This window comes from Pan paniscus, chromosome 18, assembly GCF_029289425.2.
Source record: "Pan paniscus chromosome 18, NHGRI_mPanPan1-v2.0_pri, whole genome shotgun sequence".
Lineage (NCBI taxonomy): Eukaryota > Metazoa > Chordata > Mammalia > Primates > Hominidae > Pan > Pan paniscus.
The window spans coordinates 93,482,154-93,500,831 of NC_073267.2; the positions used below are offsets into that span (position 1 = coordinate 93,482,154).

Genomic DNA, 18,678 nt, shown 5'->3' on the forward strand with positions numbered 1-18,678 from the left:
AGTGACTACATGGCAAAGAGCGCCTATTTCCTAGACTAAATCATTCTCAGACTTAAGTTATTACTGAGCGCTGTTAGACACAAGTTCCTTGATATCTACATCACAACTGAGTAGTTTATCTCAGTGGTAAGTCTCGAAGTTTGACTTCGAAGTTACTAAGAGCCTTCCAATAAAAGAACAGTTTAAGCCAATATTGTTTCACCATTGATAGTGATGAAGATATTAAATTCACACACATGTGCTGTGTAATTTTAAACCTTTCTCAAATGTGTATGATTTTTATAAACAGAAATATAATTTTAAGAAAGTTTTATATCTATGTAATAGGGCTTTTTTTTTTTAGGAAATATTGCCATCCTGTAAATTCCAGTCCTATGTTCCTGAGTTATTCCCCACTAAGGAAAGCCCAGCTGTGGGACATAGACCTGGGTTCCAGCTCAGAGTTTAAATCATTATTCTCAGAATGGTGGTTCTCAAACTTTGGTGAATCAGAGCCACCTGGAAAACATGTTAAAAAGGGAAAGGTCCCATCATATCATCAACAGCCCTGATCATTCTGATACACACCCAAATTGGAGAACCAGTGGCACAAACAAATGCCCAACCCTCGTGGGCTATTCACAAGGCAAACAAAAATCAAGCTATGCTTGGGAGGCAGAGATCCACATTGGAACCACACTTCTGCTGCTGGAAAGCTGCATGACTCAGGCAAGCTCCTAGACGTCTCTGAGCCTTTGTTTTCTCATTTGTAAAATAAGGTGATAATATCTAACTCCCAGGTTGATGAGGCAATGGCAGACCGTAATGTATATGAATACATACATCGTACGCCACCTCCTCAGTGATCAGTGAATGTGTGCTTCCAGTTGTAGACACAACAGCAGAAAGTAAATGCTGAAAAATAGGAAAACACTCACAATGCATGATTTACGATGTGAGGGAGCCTGCTGGCATGGCCCTTGTCACGAGAGTAATTAAATAACCATTTGTGTAATTACTAATTTATATCCTGTCTCCCTGCTGGAGTGTAAGTTCCAAAAACTGGAGGGAATACACTGCTGTCTTCCCAACACCAAGCTCGGTGCCTGGCATGAAACAGACACCCAGCAAATGTTTATTCCAAATGAGCGAGTGAACAGTACGTCACATTAAAAACGTGTGTGTTTATGTATACATCGATACATAGGCTGGAAGCCTCTAGACAAAAATGTTAATAGTGCTTATCTCTGTAAGTGGATTAGGGTGATTTTAATTTTTTTCTTTTTTCTCCTCTGTATTGTCTGAATTTTCTGCAATTAACACAGAGGACCAAACCAGCGTTTCCTTGGGTAAATGCGAGTGGAGTTGCAGCCACCCCCTACCACTGTGCCTACAAGAGCATGTTTTCTTGTGATTCCAGCTTCCTTGGGGGTTTCAATATGTAGTCTCTAGAATTAAAAGGGTTTTGGGCCAGGCGTGGTGGCTCAAGCCTGTAATCCCGGCACTTTGGGAGGCCAAGGCAGGTGGATCACAAGGTCAGGAGTTTGAGACCAGCCTGGCCAACATAGTGAAACCCCATCACTACTAAACATACAAAAATTAGCCGGCCATGGTTGCACATGCCTGTAATCTCACCTACTTGGGAGGCTAAGGCAGGAGAATCGCTTGAACCCAGGAGGCGGAGGTTGCAGTGAGCCCAGATCCCACCACTTCACTCCAGGGTTGGCAACAAAGGGAGACTCCATCTGAAAAAAAAAAAAGAGGGGGTTTTAGGAGAAACAGGAATTTAGTGATTTCTAAAGATAAGTAGAATTTGTTCTTATTCACCATTTCTTTGTCCTGATCATGGACTATGCAAAAAAGAGCTCACACAGCAGGCCTGAGACTGCTGTTCCTAGAAAGACCTGCCTACAAGGTTGGCCTCAGCTGGTATGTAGAATCTTGGATGTGGGGAGGGCTCCCACTCTCTTAACTGATAAGAGTGACTCACTGCACCTAAACTGCTTGCGCGAAGAAATGTGGTTTATGCTGAATATCTGTTTTCCCTCTGGGAGTCAAGAATTTTGCTAATGCCATGTGGAGGGTGTCTACGTGACCAGCCCCCCAAAAAAAACCCTGGGTGTTGAGTCTTTGATGAGCTTCCCTGATGGAGAACATTTCACATATGTTGTCACAACTTGCTCCTGGAATTAAGCACGTCCGGTGTGACCCCACTGGGAGCAGACTCCTGCAAGCTGGTACCTGGTTTCCCCGGGATGTTGCCCCATGTGCCTTTTTTCTGTGCTGTTTTCCCTGCATATTTTCCCTGTGATAAGTTTTAACCATTGAATATGACAATATGCTGTGTTCTGTGGGCCTTCCTGGCAAATCACTGAACCTGGGAGTGGTCTTCGGGACCCCCAGCACACAAACCCACCTAACTAAGTCCCCGTTGACAGCATGTATCAGATCCAAGGCAACTAAAGGGATGGGAATGTCTGGAGCAGCATAGAAGTGGGAGTTTGGCTGGGACAAGAGAGACAGGTGGCTCTTTTGAGAGACCTGCCTATGGGGGAGGGATGAATGAGCACTTTAGGATGAAGTGCCTTTAGAATTCTGGGTCACCCAGCACATGGGTCAACCAATGCATGTTAAAGAAGGTTTCTACTCTCATTCATTCCCTCATGCATGCATTCAACAACTGAGTACCTACCCACTCCGTGTGTGCGGGCCACTCTTCTAGATTCTAGGTATGAAGGGTTAAGTAAGATAGATGAGGTCACTGCCCCTAGGAGCTCTCATTCTAAGTTGTAGAGCTGGCCAGGGAAGGAGGCAGACTTTAGAGAGACCATCCAGAGTGGCTTCTCTAGGGAACACAGAGGCCTCGGTGTTGGAGCTGAGATCCTACAAAGCACGAGACACACATGAGAAAATCTAAGACTTATCTGATGAGGCAAGTAGATAGGTGTTGAGACCAGAAATAATTTACTAATTTCAAGGAATGAAAGGAAGGCCAGCGAGTCTGTAACTTAGGGAGGCTGAGGAAAGAGGTAGAAAATGCAGGTAGAAAGTCAGGCAGGTCCAGAAGGATCCTCTAGGACCTTAGAGACCATGGTTAAGAGTTTGGATCTTATTCTATAACCCATGGGAAGTCATTGGAGGGTTTTAAGCCGGGGATTCATACTCTGTGATATAACACTGGCTGCTCTTTGGAGAATGGACTGTAGCAAGCAGAAGAGAAGCAAAGAATCAGGTGCATTACAGTGGTCTACACAAAAGACGATCCCTAGTTGTCTTACCACCTACCTCCTACGATGACCAAAGAAAGTGGACCCACACCACAGCTACCTCGGTCCACTGCATGTGTGGAAGGTGATGATTCTCTTGGGCATGATATATATTACTTGTTGTCATGGTAGGGATCAGAATGTCTGTAAAAAGCAAAGTTTTGGTCCATGTGCCATCAGAAGATGCCAGCTGCCATATGCCAGTCAGAATTGTCATGTGCTAGAGCCTCATGTAGACGTCCACAGGATTTCACCAGGGGCTCTGGGATGCCTGGGAAGGGGATCCAGGGAAGGGACTGGAGATGTCAAGAGCTCCTGCCCTGTTCTCAGCTGTTATGGAGTCACAGAAGGTCATACCTCCATGAAAGGCAAGGCAAGAAGTATCCCATCCTCCCAACCCCAAGAGGCCCTGCCCAGGCCACTCACTGGACAGCTCTTCTTGTCCACATCTGCTGGTTGTGGCATCCCCATCCCTGGGAAATTTGCTAACTTCAAGGAATTAAAGAAAGGCCGGTGAGTCTGTAACTTAGGAAGGCTGAGGAAAGAGATAGAAAATGCAGGTAGAAAGTCAGGCGGGTCCAGAAGGATCCTCTAGGGCCCTAGAGACCATGGCAGTCCTTTCTGTTTACTGAGACTGCTTTCTTTGGCTCTGGTTTCCTGGGACAGGAAGAGAACAGTACCCTGGACTGTGATGGGCTGTGACTGTCTAACTAATCTAGGATTCTGGAATTCACTAGCCATTCAATTTTATCCATACATTTTGTCAGAAGATTTGAAATATGCCCTTTACTTTACACTCAGGGCCATAGCTACATGAGCTATTTTAAGATAGTGTATTTCCTTCAATTGGGAGTTCTGTGTCTTTCTGGTTCTGCTTTTAATAATAACTACGGGGTCCAGTGGACTGAAATTAAATAGGGTGTGAAGAATTCCCCTACTGTTTCCCTTCTTTCCTACAGTTTTACAGGGTTGTTTGTATCCTTCAGCAGGAATATAAAAATACCCTGTATCTCCTCTCCTTTCGTAGTTTTTATTTTCTACGTTTGTCATAGTCTTTCCTATCCTACTATATATATGTGTGTGTGTATATATATATATGTGTGTGTGTGTATATATATGTGTATATATATGCCATATATAGAGATAGATCCATCTTCCATCTATTATTATATCTATAATCTCCCTATATATAAATTTGATATGTATATAATCTGTGCCATGTCTAGTGCTCTGTTATATTGCATTGATCCATTTGGCTATTGTGCACTAATTGCCCAATATTACTTTATGACATTTTTAAGTCTAAACTGAAAGGAAAGCTATGCTAAGTCATGTAATGTTGGCAACTATGCTGTGCAAACATGGGTTCCCTACATGAGGGGTCCCCAACCCCTGGGCCACGGACGGCCCCAACCCCTGGGCCACAACATCAGATTGTTATTGGAGCACAAATCCTATTGTGAACTGCACACACAAGGGATCTAGGCTGCACACTCCTTATGAGAATCTAATGCCTGAACTGAGGAGGAACAGTTTCATCTCCAAGCCATCCCCCACCTGTTCGTGGAAAAATTGTCTTCCACGAAACCAGTCCATGGTGCCAAAGAGGTTGGGGACTGCTGCCCTACCTCACAGAAAGCGAGTGACCCCAAGAAGCCTGCAGAAGGGACTTGTCAAACCTTTGATCTCTTTCACCTTCCCACCAATACTTGAGCCCCTGAGGGCAGAGGCTGGCAGCCCTTGGCTCTGGAAGTCCTTCCAGGTCAACAGCTGGCCCTGGCCACTTGCCTGGAAGCTTTCTTCCCTGCTCCGAGGGGGCCCTGCTGAGAGTGAGCCCGCCTTCCAGGGTGGCACAGGCCCCAGTCACCCCCACTGCGCTGCCTGCGACTCGAATTCTGTTACTCAGTTTGCCTTGCGTCTCCCAACACCGACACCCAGAAGAGGCCGAGGCTTGGCAAGCACTCAGAGCAGCTTCTGTGAAGCTACATTACAGGCTGAAATGAGCTCAGCTTTTAATTTGATTTTTTTTTCCTGTAACAAGCAAAGTTCACATTACAGATAAATTGCCCGGAAATTCCAATTTAATAAGGCGTATGCATTTTTCAGGCCTAGAAGCATTGAAAACATCTTGCACGCTAGTATTTTTACACTGAAAGGTTTATTAAAAAGACAGCTTTGAAAATGTCAGAAATTTACATAGCGCGCCTGGCCAATTGGTCAAAAAGCCTGATTGGACAAAAGCGCACGGAAGCCAGGAAACGGGAGAGCAGGCTGTTCCGTGGTCTTGAGCTGTTCTCCCTCCACATCGGGAACGATGGCTCCACCGTTCATTGTCTCCACCCAGCTCTTAGTTCATGTTATATGGGTGCTCAGCAAATGAGTGTCCCTCTGTGCTCCTCTGTCTGCAGGTGTGGTTCTGAGTAGGAGCAGCAAGCTGGCCTTCCAGGGCATCTGTGTGGCAGGCACACCTCCTTGAGGTCTCCCATGGGAGGAGGCACCAAATAAAATAAGCAAACTGGCCAGGTGCGGTGGCTCATGCCTGTAATCCCAGCATTTTGGGAGGCCAAAGCAGGTGGATCGCTTGAGGTCAGGAGTTCAAGACCAGCCTGGCCAACATGGTGAAACCCCGCTCTACTAAAAATAGAAAATTTAGCCAGGCATGGTGGCAGGTGCCTATAATTCCAGATATTTGGGAGGCTGAGGCAGGAAAATTATTTGAACTCAGGAGGCAGAGGTTGCAGTGGGCTGAGATCGCTGCCACTGCACTCCAGCCTGGGCGACGACAGAGCAAGACTCCATCTCAAAAAATAAAATAAAATAAGCAAACAGAGGGGAGCAGAAAGAGTCCTGTGAAAACTCAGTTAAATAGCACAGCTCTGGATACTTGATTATTTTTTTAAGGAGGAAAAAGAGTGAGATTTTGTCCTGTAAAATCATCCAAACCCTGGCTTTCCCTGGAAATGCGGCGCAGGCAGGCCTAACCGTGCTGAGTATTGTTTCTGAGGACTGCCTCCGAGTTCATGTCTCTAAGCATTTTATTGAATACAACTGCTTCTTTGACAAGAAACAAGCAAACATGCTAACTGTACAGCAAAATTATGGCATCATGAGACAAAAAAGGAATGACAGAGGGAGCATCAAAGAGCATTGCTTGTACGCCAAACATGAAAGCCAAATTTATTTAATTCAGTTTTTATTTATCTTCTAAACTGAGTTGAGTAATCAGGGAATAGAATGCGGTTCATTTAAAACTTTCATTATTTCAAATATGTTGAACCACTACCAATCACTCCTGGATCAACAGGAAACTTGCTACCTGATGAGTCGCCCTTTTTTTTTTTTTTTTTTTTTTTTTTTTTTTTTTTTTTTTTGCTCTTTCCATCCCCATGATTGTTCCAGCAGAAGGAGAAAAGATGTAATAAACCTTTACCGGGCACCGTCTGCGGCCAGGCACTCTACCCGGCCCTGGGTGTGCAGGGCAGACCACCCCAGCCTCAGGCATGAAAAACACTGTGTACCGAGAAGCCCAGCCCCTGGAATCCAGCATGCTGGTGCTACCTTCCAGCTCTGTCTCTTATTAACTGGGCCGCTTTTGACAAGTTGCTAAGCCTCTCTGATTCTTGGTTACCTCAACTTTAAAACAAGGACGATACCCACTTCATCAGGTTGTCATGAGTCACAGAAATAAATGTAGTGATGCTCTTAAAGGGTTTAGCACCAAGCTGGGCCCAAGGAAGCATTCTGTGTGTCTATTGACCAACTTTTACCTATCCTGACACCAAGGATCTTAGAGTTTGGTGGAGATGGCAGAGCCATCGGGGCCCGTGTTAGGCTCCCAAAGGCATTTTTCCCAGTGCATGTGCCTCGCACAGACCTAGTGAGGTGATTAATTCTACTGGGAAAGTCACACTGGGTGAACGAGAGGAGACATATGAGTGGGGTCTTGAAACAGTAAAAATTTGCCAGGTGGAAGCATAAATGACTCTTGAAATGAAAGGCTGGTGTTTTTAAAGCAGTTCATTCTCATGAGTAATTCATCGCTTCTGTTTTCACAAAATAGTGAAAGGATCATTGCAGCAGCAAGGGCATGTGGAAGCCCTGCGTTCGCCTCATCCGTTCTCCCCATCTGTCCCCTGTCACAGTTGCAGCATCAAAACATCGTTCCCCTAGGCTCTGCTGAGTCGGATGTTTCTGAAACATTCCAGGGGACGGTGTGAGTCACATCAGGGAGGACACACAGGGCCATGACCCCAGTGAGCCATTAACACACCCATAGCCTGACTCTGCAATGGCTCCCCCGAGGGCGCCCTGCGCAAGACCAAGCCCTTTGTGTCAGCTTCAGTTTGCCCTCACAGCTACCCCAGAACACCACTGGGACTGTCCCCGAGTCACAGAGGAGGAAGTAGAAACACAGAGAAGTAGCTTGCCAGGCTCACTGTTAGAACCCAGGTCCTTTCCTCTCCAGAGTCCATGACTCTAACACTCATGTGATGCTGGCAATGTGAACGGCTGGGGGGAAGCAGCAGAGGGTGACAGCAGGCCTTGGCACCAGAGATCCAGCCTGCGAATCCCAGCCATGCCCCATATTAGCCAGTGATCTTGGCAAAGTTCGCATATCTCTAGGCCTCTCAGTTCCTCATCTGTAAAAGGGGAGGAATAATATTATCAACCTCCCAGGGCTGGTGTGAGGGCTGAAGGCATAGATGCTGGAAGCTCCTGGAGCGGTGTCCAGCCGGCGCAATGTAAGGCTCGATGCTGCTGCAGCTGTGTTACTATTATTATTAAATGGAGGCTGCACCCCGAGGCTGTTTTAGGAAAGAACAGGCCAGACGCCTTCCAGGAAGCATCAGCAGGAGCCTCTCCTGGCATCCTTCTGCAGTTTGGGGGTCTGGTACATCCACTTTGCAGGACAAAAACTTGATTTGATTCTCAGGTCAGTTCACATGACCCCAACACAAAAAGGATTGATACCAACCCAGACCACCTCTGTGTGAATTAAATTTACACAGCGCTGTATCAGAGCATCTGTCAATGCTGACTGGAAGCCCAAAGACCTCCAGATGGTTGGTTCTGAGACTCCAGGAGAGGCTGGGAACACTCGGAGGGGCTCTGGATGGTGGCCAGGCGAGGGTGGTAGGTGAATTGCTGTCTGTCCTGGGTCGCCATGAGGCTTGTGGTGACTGCATAGACGCCCATTCCCTTTGTCAGCCAGCAATTTCTTATTCCCTGGCTCCCCTTCTCAACAACCCAAGTTGACCATCCCTTCTTCAGTGACCACAGCCTCCCCCAGGTAACAATCCCATTGCAGCCCCCAAGATGCAGCCCTTTAAGTCATGGACAGGGGCAGTTCTTCTTCTCCTTGGCCACACAGGAGGCATCCCTCTTGCTTCCACCTACATCTGAATAATCCCACCCACCACACTTTGATTCAACCTAACTCTATCCTCAGAGGCCACCTTTTCTCAGAATTCAGTATCTTCTTCGAAGTAAGATCCTTCAGATGAAACATACCTGCTGACCACCCACCCTGAGTCACTAAGTTAGCTGGGAAGCAGCAGTTTTGAGTGTGGGTTCAGGGTCGCAGCTCCAAGGTCAGACCACCTGGGCCCACGTCCTGACTCTACGATTTGCGTAGCTGTTGGTTTGTGCCTCAGAGTCCTCATCTGTAAGTGGGGATATTATACCTACTATAATAAATTAGTAATGCCATGGTAACAAAGTATTGCAAACATGGAGGCTAGAAATTTATTCTCCCACAGTTCTGGAGGCCAGAAGTCCAAAATCAGTCTAACTGAGTCAAAACCAAGATGTTGGCAGGGCCACGCTCCATCTAGAGGTCTAGGGGAGGATCCTTCCTGCCACTCCCCACTTCTGGTGGCTACAGCATTCCTTGGTTTGTGGCTGCATCACTCCAATCTCTGCCTCCACAGTCATGTGGTCTTCTCCTTTTCTGTGTCTCGAATCTCCTCTGCCTCCCCCTGAGGACACCTGTGATTGCATTTAGCAACCCCCAAACAACCCCCAAGATAACCCAAAATAATCTCATCTCAAAAACCTTAACTCAGCTCTGCAAAGTCTTTGCTCTATAAAGTAACATTCCCAAATTCCAGGATTAGGAGGTAGATATCTTTTTCCTGTGAAGACTCGGGGGTAATTTGCTCCATGCCCTTCAGTTGGAGATTTTCAATCCTGTTGGTTAAATCAGGTCTTAAACATCCTTAGACCCAAACCTGGCCATACAAGGCAGAGGAAATCAACTTCATGCATCTTTACCAATGTAAAGATTCCCATGTCTCTTCATGGGGATATACATCAAAGATCGGTAGGAAATGGAGCAAAGTGCCAACAGCATCTTTCTGGCTTAGGTCTGCAAGTGGCACATTATCCAAGCCACCCAAATCAAAGAAAGCTGAGTCATGCCCAGTTGAGTCTCCCTGATAGATAAGACTATTATTTCTTACTCTATGTGTCTATATTGTTTAAATCTCAAAAGAGCAACCTCAAAACAAGTAACATTTTAAAATCTTGGATGGTTTCCCATTATCCAGAGTCAAAACCCCTTAAAACAGTAGTTCAGGTTCTCTATAATCTTGTCTAATCTGTTTCTCAAAACTCATTAACTTTTAGTTCCCTTAAAGAAACTGTTTCAAACACAACCCTCTACTTTCTAGTCCCTAAATATCCGTTTATTCAACAAATATTTATTGAGTGTCACATATGGGCTAAGCAGTGTTCAAGCAGCTGGTGTCACAGCAGTGAACAAATTTCTTGCCCTCGTGTAACCCACATCCTAATGAATGTCTCTTTTCTATCTGTAATAGTTTGGCTGTGTCCCCACCCAAATCTCATCTTGAATTCCCACATATTATGGGAGGGACCCTGTGGGAGGTAATCGAATCATAGGAGCGGGTCTTTCCCATGCTGTTCTCGTGATAGTGAATAAGTCCCATGAGATATGATGGTTTTATAAGGGGAAACCCATTTTGCTTGGTTTCACTCTCTCATCTGCCACCATGTAAGACATGCCTTTCACCTTCCGCCATGATTGTGAGGCCTCCTTAGCCACATGGAACTGTGAGTCTATTAATACTCTTTCTTTTGTAAATCACTCAGTCTTGAGTATGTCTTTATCAACAGTGTGAAGATGGACTAATACAATTTGTTAACTCATATTCTCTCTTCCTGGTTTGTCTGTCCTCTCACTCTCTGATGACATCCTATCTATTCCTTCTGTCTTGGTTTGGATGCTGCATTCTCTGTGAGGTGCCCAATATTGCCCTGGATCAGAGGTAGTGAGTTCTTCCTCCAAGCATTGATGTGCCCTGCTTGTACCTTCACAACAGCACTTCTCCCACTAGTCCACATACGAGATACATCTCAGGTGTGAAAGAAACAAGACTGGACGTGGACTCAGGATTTGGGCTGTGAATTCTGCTTTGCTTCTGTGAGAGCTGGGCAGATGGCAAGAACATCTTCCTCCTAGGAGTGTCAAGAGGAATAAAGGAGGCACATATGCAAAGTGCTTAACACAAAGCAGACCCAGAGTCAGTGGCCTCTTGACTTTGTGAATGAGCAACGGTAACAGAAATGATGGTTTTGGATTTTTGTTACCTAGGATCCAGCACCTAGCATAGGAGCTCATGCCCTGCACTCTGTAAATGTTTCTTGAATCTACTTTGAATGCAGAGTCTGACATTGTGGGGATTTTTTTCAGGTATTCTGTTTACAAGGACCCAGCAGGTTGGCTGAATATTAACCCCATCAATGGGACTGTTGACACCACAGCTGTGCTGGACCGTGAGTCCCCATTTGTCGACAACAGCGTGTACACTGCTCTCTTCCTGGCAATTGACAGTGGTGAGTACTTGACAAAGACCATCAAGGGTATACTTTTCTGCTACAAATATACTTTTACATTTTTAAATTTCTTCTGATACACCCTGGGGTGTTCTTGGGAAGAATGTAAGTGTGTGGGAACAGCAAAGTAAATGTTTAAATATACACATGTTGAGTCTAGTAATATCTCCAAGTCCCAGAATCCTCGGATCTTTTTGGAAAGTGAATAATGTCTGGTGAGAGGTCAGAGCAGTGAACTCACCCTGTCCCATCTTGGGCAGGCGTGGAGGTTAGAAAGCCACGCTGATGTACTTTGTCTTGGTGTCATGCTCTCATTTGCAAAGAGGCTCTTGGACTTATTACAAGTTGAAAGTAAGTCCCGGAGGACATCACTGACCCTGACCATTGAATTGTTCCTGCAGCTTTTATCCTATTATGACACGCTGCCAAGGAAAGGCATCAGGTACACTCAGTTAGCGGCTGCACAACCACAAAGCAATTGCTGTTCGTTCAAAAGATGGTAATGCACTATCCATATGCCAGCCCCTGATTAGATGCTGGGGGCGCAGCAGTAAACAGAAAGAAAGCTGTCCTCATGGAGCTGACGTGCAGAAAGGAGGCAAAGTTCAAAGTGCCATGATTGTTCTCTGCTCCTTTGAGATCAGACTGTAGGGCACAAGGGCAGAAGGAGGGCAGCCTTTTAGGAGAGTGCATGGTAATCTATGCAAGATGGTGGCCTGGACCAGAGACTAGGAGGGGATGAGAAAAAGAGAGTTCCTATATACTTTGAATGCAGAGCTGACAGGATTTGCTGTTAACTGAGATGAGGGGATTCCAGTTGGTTTGGGGACATGTTAAGCTGCAATGTGTATTGTGTGAATCACACAAGAAGTTTTGTTCTCCCTATTATTCCTAAAAGCCAGCTGTTTATGGCTAAAGATTCAGTTTTGAGTCCTTCCATATCAAGATGAATATTTATAGGTGCCCATTGTTATACTCAACAAGGGTGAACTAAGAGTTCTCAGTCCTGGTCCTCATATGCCGGCTACTCACACAAACCATTAGGAGACAAATCTAAGAAGTGAGCAATCCATGTGACATACAATAAGTAGAGAGTGCTTCAAAATAAAGGTGAGCCTTGGGGTTAGCCTTGAAAGACGGGTAGGATTCGGATGAGTGGCATTACCCAGAAATCCAAGGCAGAGGAATCAAAACTAGAAGGGGGCACAGCACGGGAGGTAAGAAAAGGAAAAAATAACTGTTGTGTCTGCTATAAGTGCATATGTAGGAATCTATTTGGATGTATGTGGAAAAATCACATCTTCAAAGCCAGATGATTCATTTGATAGAACAGGGAACCAGGAGACCCTGAAACTTCTTGAGGAGGAAACTGACACAATGAAATATCAGGTAGACAATGTTCAGCAACTGAGAGCTGGACCAGATCTTGTGCTTGGTCCTGGAGACTCATGGATGAGTAATACATGGTCCTTGTGTTCAGAGGGCTCATGAGTTATTTGGAAGGTTAGTCAAGTACACAGAAGATCACAGTAGAGTGTCCTAACTGTTCTGATGGAGCTAAGCCCAGAGAAGCCCCTGTCCAGCCTTGGGGGTAGTCATGGAGAGCTGCCTGAGAGAGGGGACATCTCACCTGCGTGATGAAGGATATGTGGATTAAAGGTAGGGCATGCTAGTTCTGGTGTTGAGTTAGTTGGCAGCTTCTGATTGGTTAGCCTTAAGTTTCATTTTTCTTTAACATAGTCATTTATAAGAAATAGCTCATGTTGGCCGGGTGCCGTGGCTCATGCCTGTAGTCCCAGAACTTTGGGAGGCTGAGGTGGGTGGATTACAAGGCCATGAGTTTGAGACCAGCCTGGCCATTATGGTGAAACCCCATCTCTACTAAAGATACAAAATTGAGCTGGGCATGGTGGCACACACATGTAGTCCCAGGTACTCAGGAGGCTGAGGCAGGAGAATCTCTTGAACCTAGGAGGCAGAGGTTGCAGTGAGCCGAGATTGTGCCACTGCACTGCAGCCGGGATGACAGAGTGAGACTCCATCTCAAAAATAAAAAAGAAAGAAATAGCTCCTGTTCAGTTTTGCTTATGTTTGCAAATCAAGCAAGGTTAAGGTGACTTATGAAACCTAACTGGCTTTTTCTGCCCAGTGGTCCTTCAGGCCTAATTTCCATTTTAATTTACTTTAACAATTGTTATGACTGAACTGTGTCCTCTCAATGTTGATGTATTGGAGTCCTAATCCCTGGTTCCATAGCATGTACCTTATTTGGAAGCAGGCTTGTTGCGGATGTGGTTAGTTAAGATGAGGTCATGCTAGAGTAAGGTGGGCCCCGATCCAATATGATTGATGTCTTCATCAAAGGGGGAATTTGAAGACAGGCATGCACACAGGGAGAACACCACATAAAATGAAGGCAGAGATCAGGGTGATGCTTCTGCAAGTCAAGGAGTTCCAAAGATTCCCTGCAAACTTCCAGCAGCTGGGGGAGAGGCTGGGAGGAGAGCCTTCCTCACATCCCTCAGCAGGAACCAAACCTGCAGATGCCTCAGTCTTGCACTTCAGGCCTCCAGAACTGTAAGACAATAGATTTCTGTTGTGTGACCCACTCCTTTGTGGCACTTTGTTATGGCAACTGTAGCAAAGTAATGCAAGATTTAATGGAGTCATTACCTATAAAGCATTTGGAACAGTACCTTGCTTGTAGCAAGTGCTTAACTTAACTATTAAAAAAAAAAAAACAGGTAAAGCATTCTAGTAGAATAAAGATGTGAGAAGTTGGGAAGTTGGTCAGCATTAGTGGAAGCTAGCATGGCAGGTTCTTTGTGTGCAAAGATAAGGGCAGAGAAGCGTGTGGATACCGGACTGTTCTAAGATTGGAACTGGGTCTTGTGCTGAATGCCCAGCACCTACCATGGTGCCTGACTTAGAGCAGGCACTCACATGCCTGTAGAATAAGTCATGAAATCAATCATGAAATGCTCCACACGCTATGCCAAGGACTTTGGCCTTGAAAATGTCACTCACTTGCCCCCAGAATAAACATTGTGTTTTACAAAGATACACAGGCACAGTGGCTCATGCCTGCAATGTCAGCACTTTGGGAGGCTGAGGTGGGTAGATCGCTTGAGGCCAGGAGTTCAAGACCAGCCTGGCCAACATGGCAAAACCCCATCTCTACTAAAAAAAAAAAATATACCTCCCCTCCACAAAAAAGAAAGATACATCCTATAGCAACATAGAAAATGGATGCGGTGATGGCAAGATGTGAGGAGGGAGGCATTAGGCAGCTGCCGCAGAAATACAGGTAAGAGAAGAGAGAGGACCAAGCCAAGGTAGTGAAGTTAGTTGGGGAAAAGTCAGCCAGCAGTGGGTAAATGTGTTAGAAACCATAGCAGGTATCTTAGTTGATGGGGTCACAGTCTGCGCAAGCATAACATAAATGGACCAGAGAGGAAGAACCTAGATAACATCTGAAAGGAAGAAACAAATCTTTGTCAAGAGCTTATACTGAACATGAGCTAGAGAAATGCAATATTCAGGTTTCTGGTCCAGAAATCAGGAATGACTATTTCATCAACATAAACAGGGAGTGAGTTTCAGAGGACTGGTCCTTCTTGTTTTCGGAGGGTGGGTGTTGAGATTATGTCCCAGAAGAAGCTGGCAAGATAGAAATGGAATAAGGAGAGATTTTGATTAGGGAGTTGCCCATGCAGAAGAGATGGGACTTATCAGAACAGAAAAGCTTTCCAAGAAGGAAGAGGTCTGGACAGAGTACTAAGTACAGAATCAGGGATGAAAATAAGCCAAGAATGTTTAAAATGCTGTGTAAAATGAAAAGTATCCATTACTGATCAGCTAAAGTAACAATGGCAGGGTTCTGTAGTATGTAGAAGTATCTGTATCTGTGGAGAAATTTCACAGCAAAGAATGTCAAGAAGCATGGATGAAATATAGCGTAGCATGGCTGGCATTTCTTTGTGAAATTTTTTGTGCAATTATAAATCCAAAGAAACTAGAAATGCAGTATACTTGAATTGTTACCAGAAGCGAGAGCCTTCTTTACATGTATGCAGTAATCAATTAAGTGACACTGTGTGCGTATATACCTTGTCCCGAATATTAAGAAGAACAAAACCAAAATTTGCAGATTAGGAAACAGACACCAAATTTAGTTGACTTTCTAAAAGTCGTATCATTAGGATAGCATTTTTCTACCTTTAGTTTCTTGCATTTTTAACAGTCTTTAAAATTTCTGTGTGGAAGCAGCAATCTGGTCTAAACTTCCGCCATACCACTTACTAGCTATCTGATTTTGAAGAAATAATTTACAATGTAGTCAGGACCTAATGATACCTTACAGCTGTTTCTCATCTTTGAGACTCATTGAGTCTCATCTATGTTTTCTCAACATTCAGCATACACCTGTATGAACTGTCTGGCTGTGTAACTGTGAAAGCTTCTTACAGACTGTGAGTCTCATTTTCTACGTATACAAAATGAAGAAGATAATTCCTACTTATAACGTTGTGAGAAATGAGTGAAGTGCTGTACCCTCTAGATTCTCCATCAAAAGCCATATTAAATGTTCACTACATGTTAATCCCACCCAGGTGGGGGTTTCAGAAAGGAAAGAATAGAGCCAGGAATGATCCTTCCATGACCCAAGAAATATACAGCTTGAAATCCACTTGTTGTCTAACTCTGTTAACGCTAATATCAGACACGGAAATTTAAAATCTGGTACCACAGATGTTTCCAGAGAGCTAAAATGTCCCCAAAGTTGTAATGGTAAATAGAAACCAGGTTGGCATTGACATACAAAACCATCATTAGGAATAATAATCTCGAACAAGACCCAAAGGACTTACAGCAAAAAGAACATAAATTAAAAAGCCCTTATAAATCAGAGCAACTTTTATTTAAAAGCTCCTTTTTGCCTCACCAAAAACTTACCTCTAATATTATGTTTAACCAGGAAAAGCCAACACTATCTATTAGATCAAAGTTAGTAGGCCAAGCACGGTGGCTTACACCTGTAATCCTAGCACTTTGGGAGGCTGAGGTTGGCAGATTGCCTGAACCTAGGAGTTCAAAACCATCCTGGGCAACATGGCAAAACTCCATCCCCAAAAAGAATACAAAAATTAGTCATGCACAGTGGCACATGCCTTGTAGTCCCAGCTACTCAGGAGGCTGAGGAAGGAGGATCACCTGAACCCAGGTAGGTCATGGCTGCAGTGAGCCAAGATCACACCGCTGCACTCTAGCCTGGGCAGCAGAATGAGACCCCGTCTTAAAAAAAAAGTAAATAGTGCTAACTGATCTCTCAACTTTATCCAAAGTGAGCATTTGTTTTTATTAGTTTTATAGAAATTTAATTTATTTAATGGAAGGAGAGAATAAGGATTTTTGGCATATAACACTAGGAAAGCTAAACCAAAATAAATTGATTTCTCCAAACAAAGAGTAACTCAGGAATTTATGCCAAAACATGTTGATAAAATATATGGCTTCAGGAACTTCCATGTAGGATACAGTATGGAAGTGTCCCCATTGTAAAACTAGAAAAATCTAGATAAATTATAAAAATCAGATAATATAAAAAAATCTTAATTGTAAAGGAATCAGGGAGCTGCAGAAGCAGTGACAACTAGATAAATTAAAATACCAAAGAGGGAAAAGTCATTTCAAAAAGAAAACCTTTTTTTTTCTCTGGGTGCATTTTCTGATTCTAGATGAGAGTCAGGCTTGGCCCATGCAGAGAGCCTAAGATGGAGGGAAAGAAATTAGAAATGAGTGTCAGAATCACAGGGAGCTTTTGTGACAAACTGGAAACTTGAGGGGCTGCTTTTCCTCTGTGGACAAATGCCCTAAAGGACAGAGTGAAATCTCCTTGGGTCTCACAGAAAACAGAGACCTACCAAAGGAAGCAAGCTCCCCTCAAATACATAGCCATTCTCTCATTTAAGATATTTGCCAGATTTTGAAGGTACAAGGAGTTAAAGGATGGGGTGTGGGATGGCTGGAGAGTTAAGATGGTAACCACTGAAGGGAAGAATTGGATTTCCTGGAGCCTTTCAGACTAAGATACTCCAGACTTTCAATCAAAATCCCAGTAGGGCCATGCCCAGCAACAGGAGTAAGCCAGAAGTTGATTCAGTCTTGTTCAACTTGCAATGCAGCCTGACCCTTTTCAAGCCCTTACTAAGTTGATGAAGCAAGTCTCCATCTGATACAGTTTGGCTCTGTGTCCCCACCCAAATCTCATCTTGAATTGTACCATAATTCCCATGTGTTGTGGGAGGGACCCAGTGGGAGATAATTGAATCATGGGGGCAGTTTCCCCCATACTGTTCTCATGGTAGTGAATAAGTCTCACGAGATCTGATGGTTTTATCAGGGGTTTCCACTTTTGCGTCTTCCTCATTCTCTCTTTGCCTGCTGCCATCCCTGTAAGATGGGACTTGCTCCTCCTTGCCTTCCACCATGATTGTGAGGTTTCCCCAGCCATGTGAAACTGCACATTCAATTAAGCCTCTTTCTTTTTTAAATTGCCCAGTCTCTGGTATGTCTTTATCAGAAGCATGAAAATGGACTAATACATCATCCTATCTGACTAATACAGGAGAGGGAAAAACTCATAGCAGCATATGTCATCTGGAGCCTCTCCAATCTTTTCTTTAATAATGCCCAATTTACAATTTTATAAAAATTACTTGACCTGTAAAGAAGCAAGAATGTGTAAGTGATGATCAAGAGAAAAATCAGACTACAGAGGATCCAGATATTTGAATTAGCACACAAGAACATTAAAATAAACATGATTAGTATGTTCAAGGAGACAGAATAAAAGATAGATTCAAGCAGAGAGAATTACACAAGAGATTTGAAATCTTTAAGAAGGAATCAGATAGATATTCCAGAACTGAAATACATATTATCATATTAAAAACTCAGTAAGTAGACTTAACAGCAGAACACAGGATTTTTAACCTGGAATATGAATCTATAGCAAACGCCACAAGGGAAGCCCAATGAGGATAAAGAATGGGAAAAAATCTGCCAAAAAACTAGTGTGTGGAATTGGAGTTACAGAAGGATAGGAGAGTGCTAATGGAGCAGAAAAAAAAATTTGAAGATGTAATGTCCAGGAATTTTCCAAAACTGATGAAAGACATTCTCCCTATTAAATCAAAAAGTTTAGCAAACCACAAGCTGGATAAATTCGAAGAAAAACACACCTCAGACACTGAAATCAAACTGATGAAAAACAATATCAAAGAGAAAATGTTAAAAATAGCCTGAGAATAAAAGAGGCATTTACCTGCAAATGAGCTACAATATGACTTATGGCTGACTTCTAGATAGAAATAATGGAATGTAGAAGGCAATGGAATAACATTTCTCTGAGCACTTTAAAGATACCTACCAACCTAGAATTCTTTAGTTCTCAAATTTTTCCCTTCAAAATCAAGGTGAGTTAAAGACTTTTGGGGCAAAAAAAAAAAAATGGAATTGTATTGCAAGCAGGTTTATGCCTTTTACTGAAGAGAATATTTCAGGCAGAGGGAAA

At 43.9% G+C, this 18,678-nt stretch overlaps 2 protein-coding genes across 16 annotated transcripts in view; one reads left to right on the forward strand and one right to left on the reverse strand.

The window, feature by feature from the left end:
• The window catches only part of CDH13 (cadherin 13), a 1,163,636-nt gene that overhangs the window by 1,104,202 nt on the left and 40,756 nt on the right, over positions 1 to 18,678 (forward strand). For all 3 annotated transcript variants that reach the window (XM_003820879.5, XM_063597784.1, XM_003820881.5), the window contains one exon: positions 10,960 to 11,102. In XM_003820879.5, the coding sequence (XP_003820927.1) occupies positions 10,960 to 11,102 (143 nt within the window). The remainder of the gene's footprint in view (positions 1 to 10,959; positions 11,103 to 18,678) is intronic.
• Positions 1 to 18,678, reverse strand: part of LOC134729317 (uncharacterized) — a 101,030-nt gene that overhangs the window by 31,188 nt on the left and 51,164 nt on the right. For 10 of the 13 annotated variants that reach the window (XR_010110310.1, XR_010110311.1, XR_010110309.1 and 7 more), the window contains one exon: positions 1,619 to 1,724. Coding sequence is in view for 2 of the 13 variants with exons in the window: in XM_063597786.1 (XP_063453856.1) it covers positions 1,619 to 1,724 (106 nt within the window). In the remaining 11 variants the exon portion in view is untranslated. Of the gene's footprint in view, positions 1 to 822; positions 895 to 1,614; positions 1,725 to 18,678 lie in introns of all 13 variants that reach the window. The other 3 variants (XR_010110302.1, XR_010110307.1, XR_010110303.1) reach the window with 3 other exon arrangements.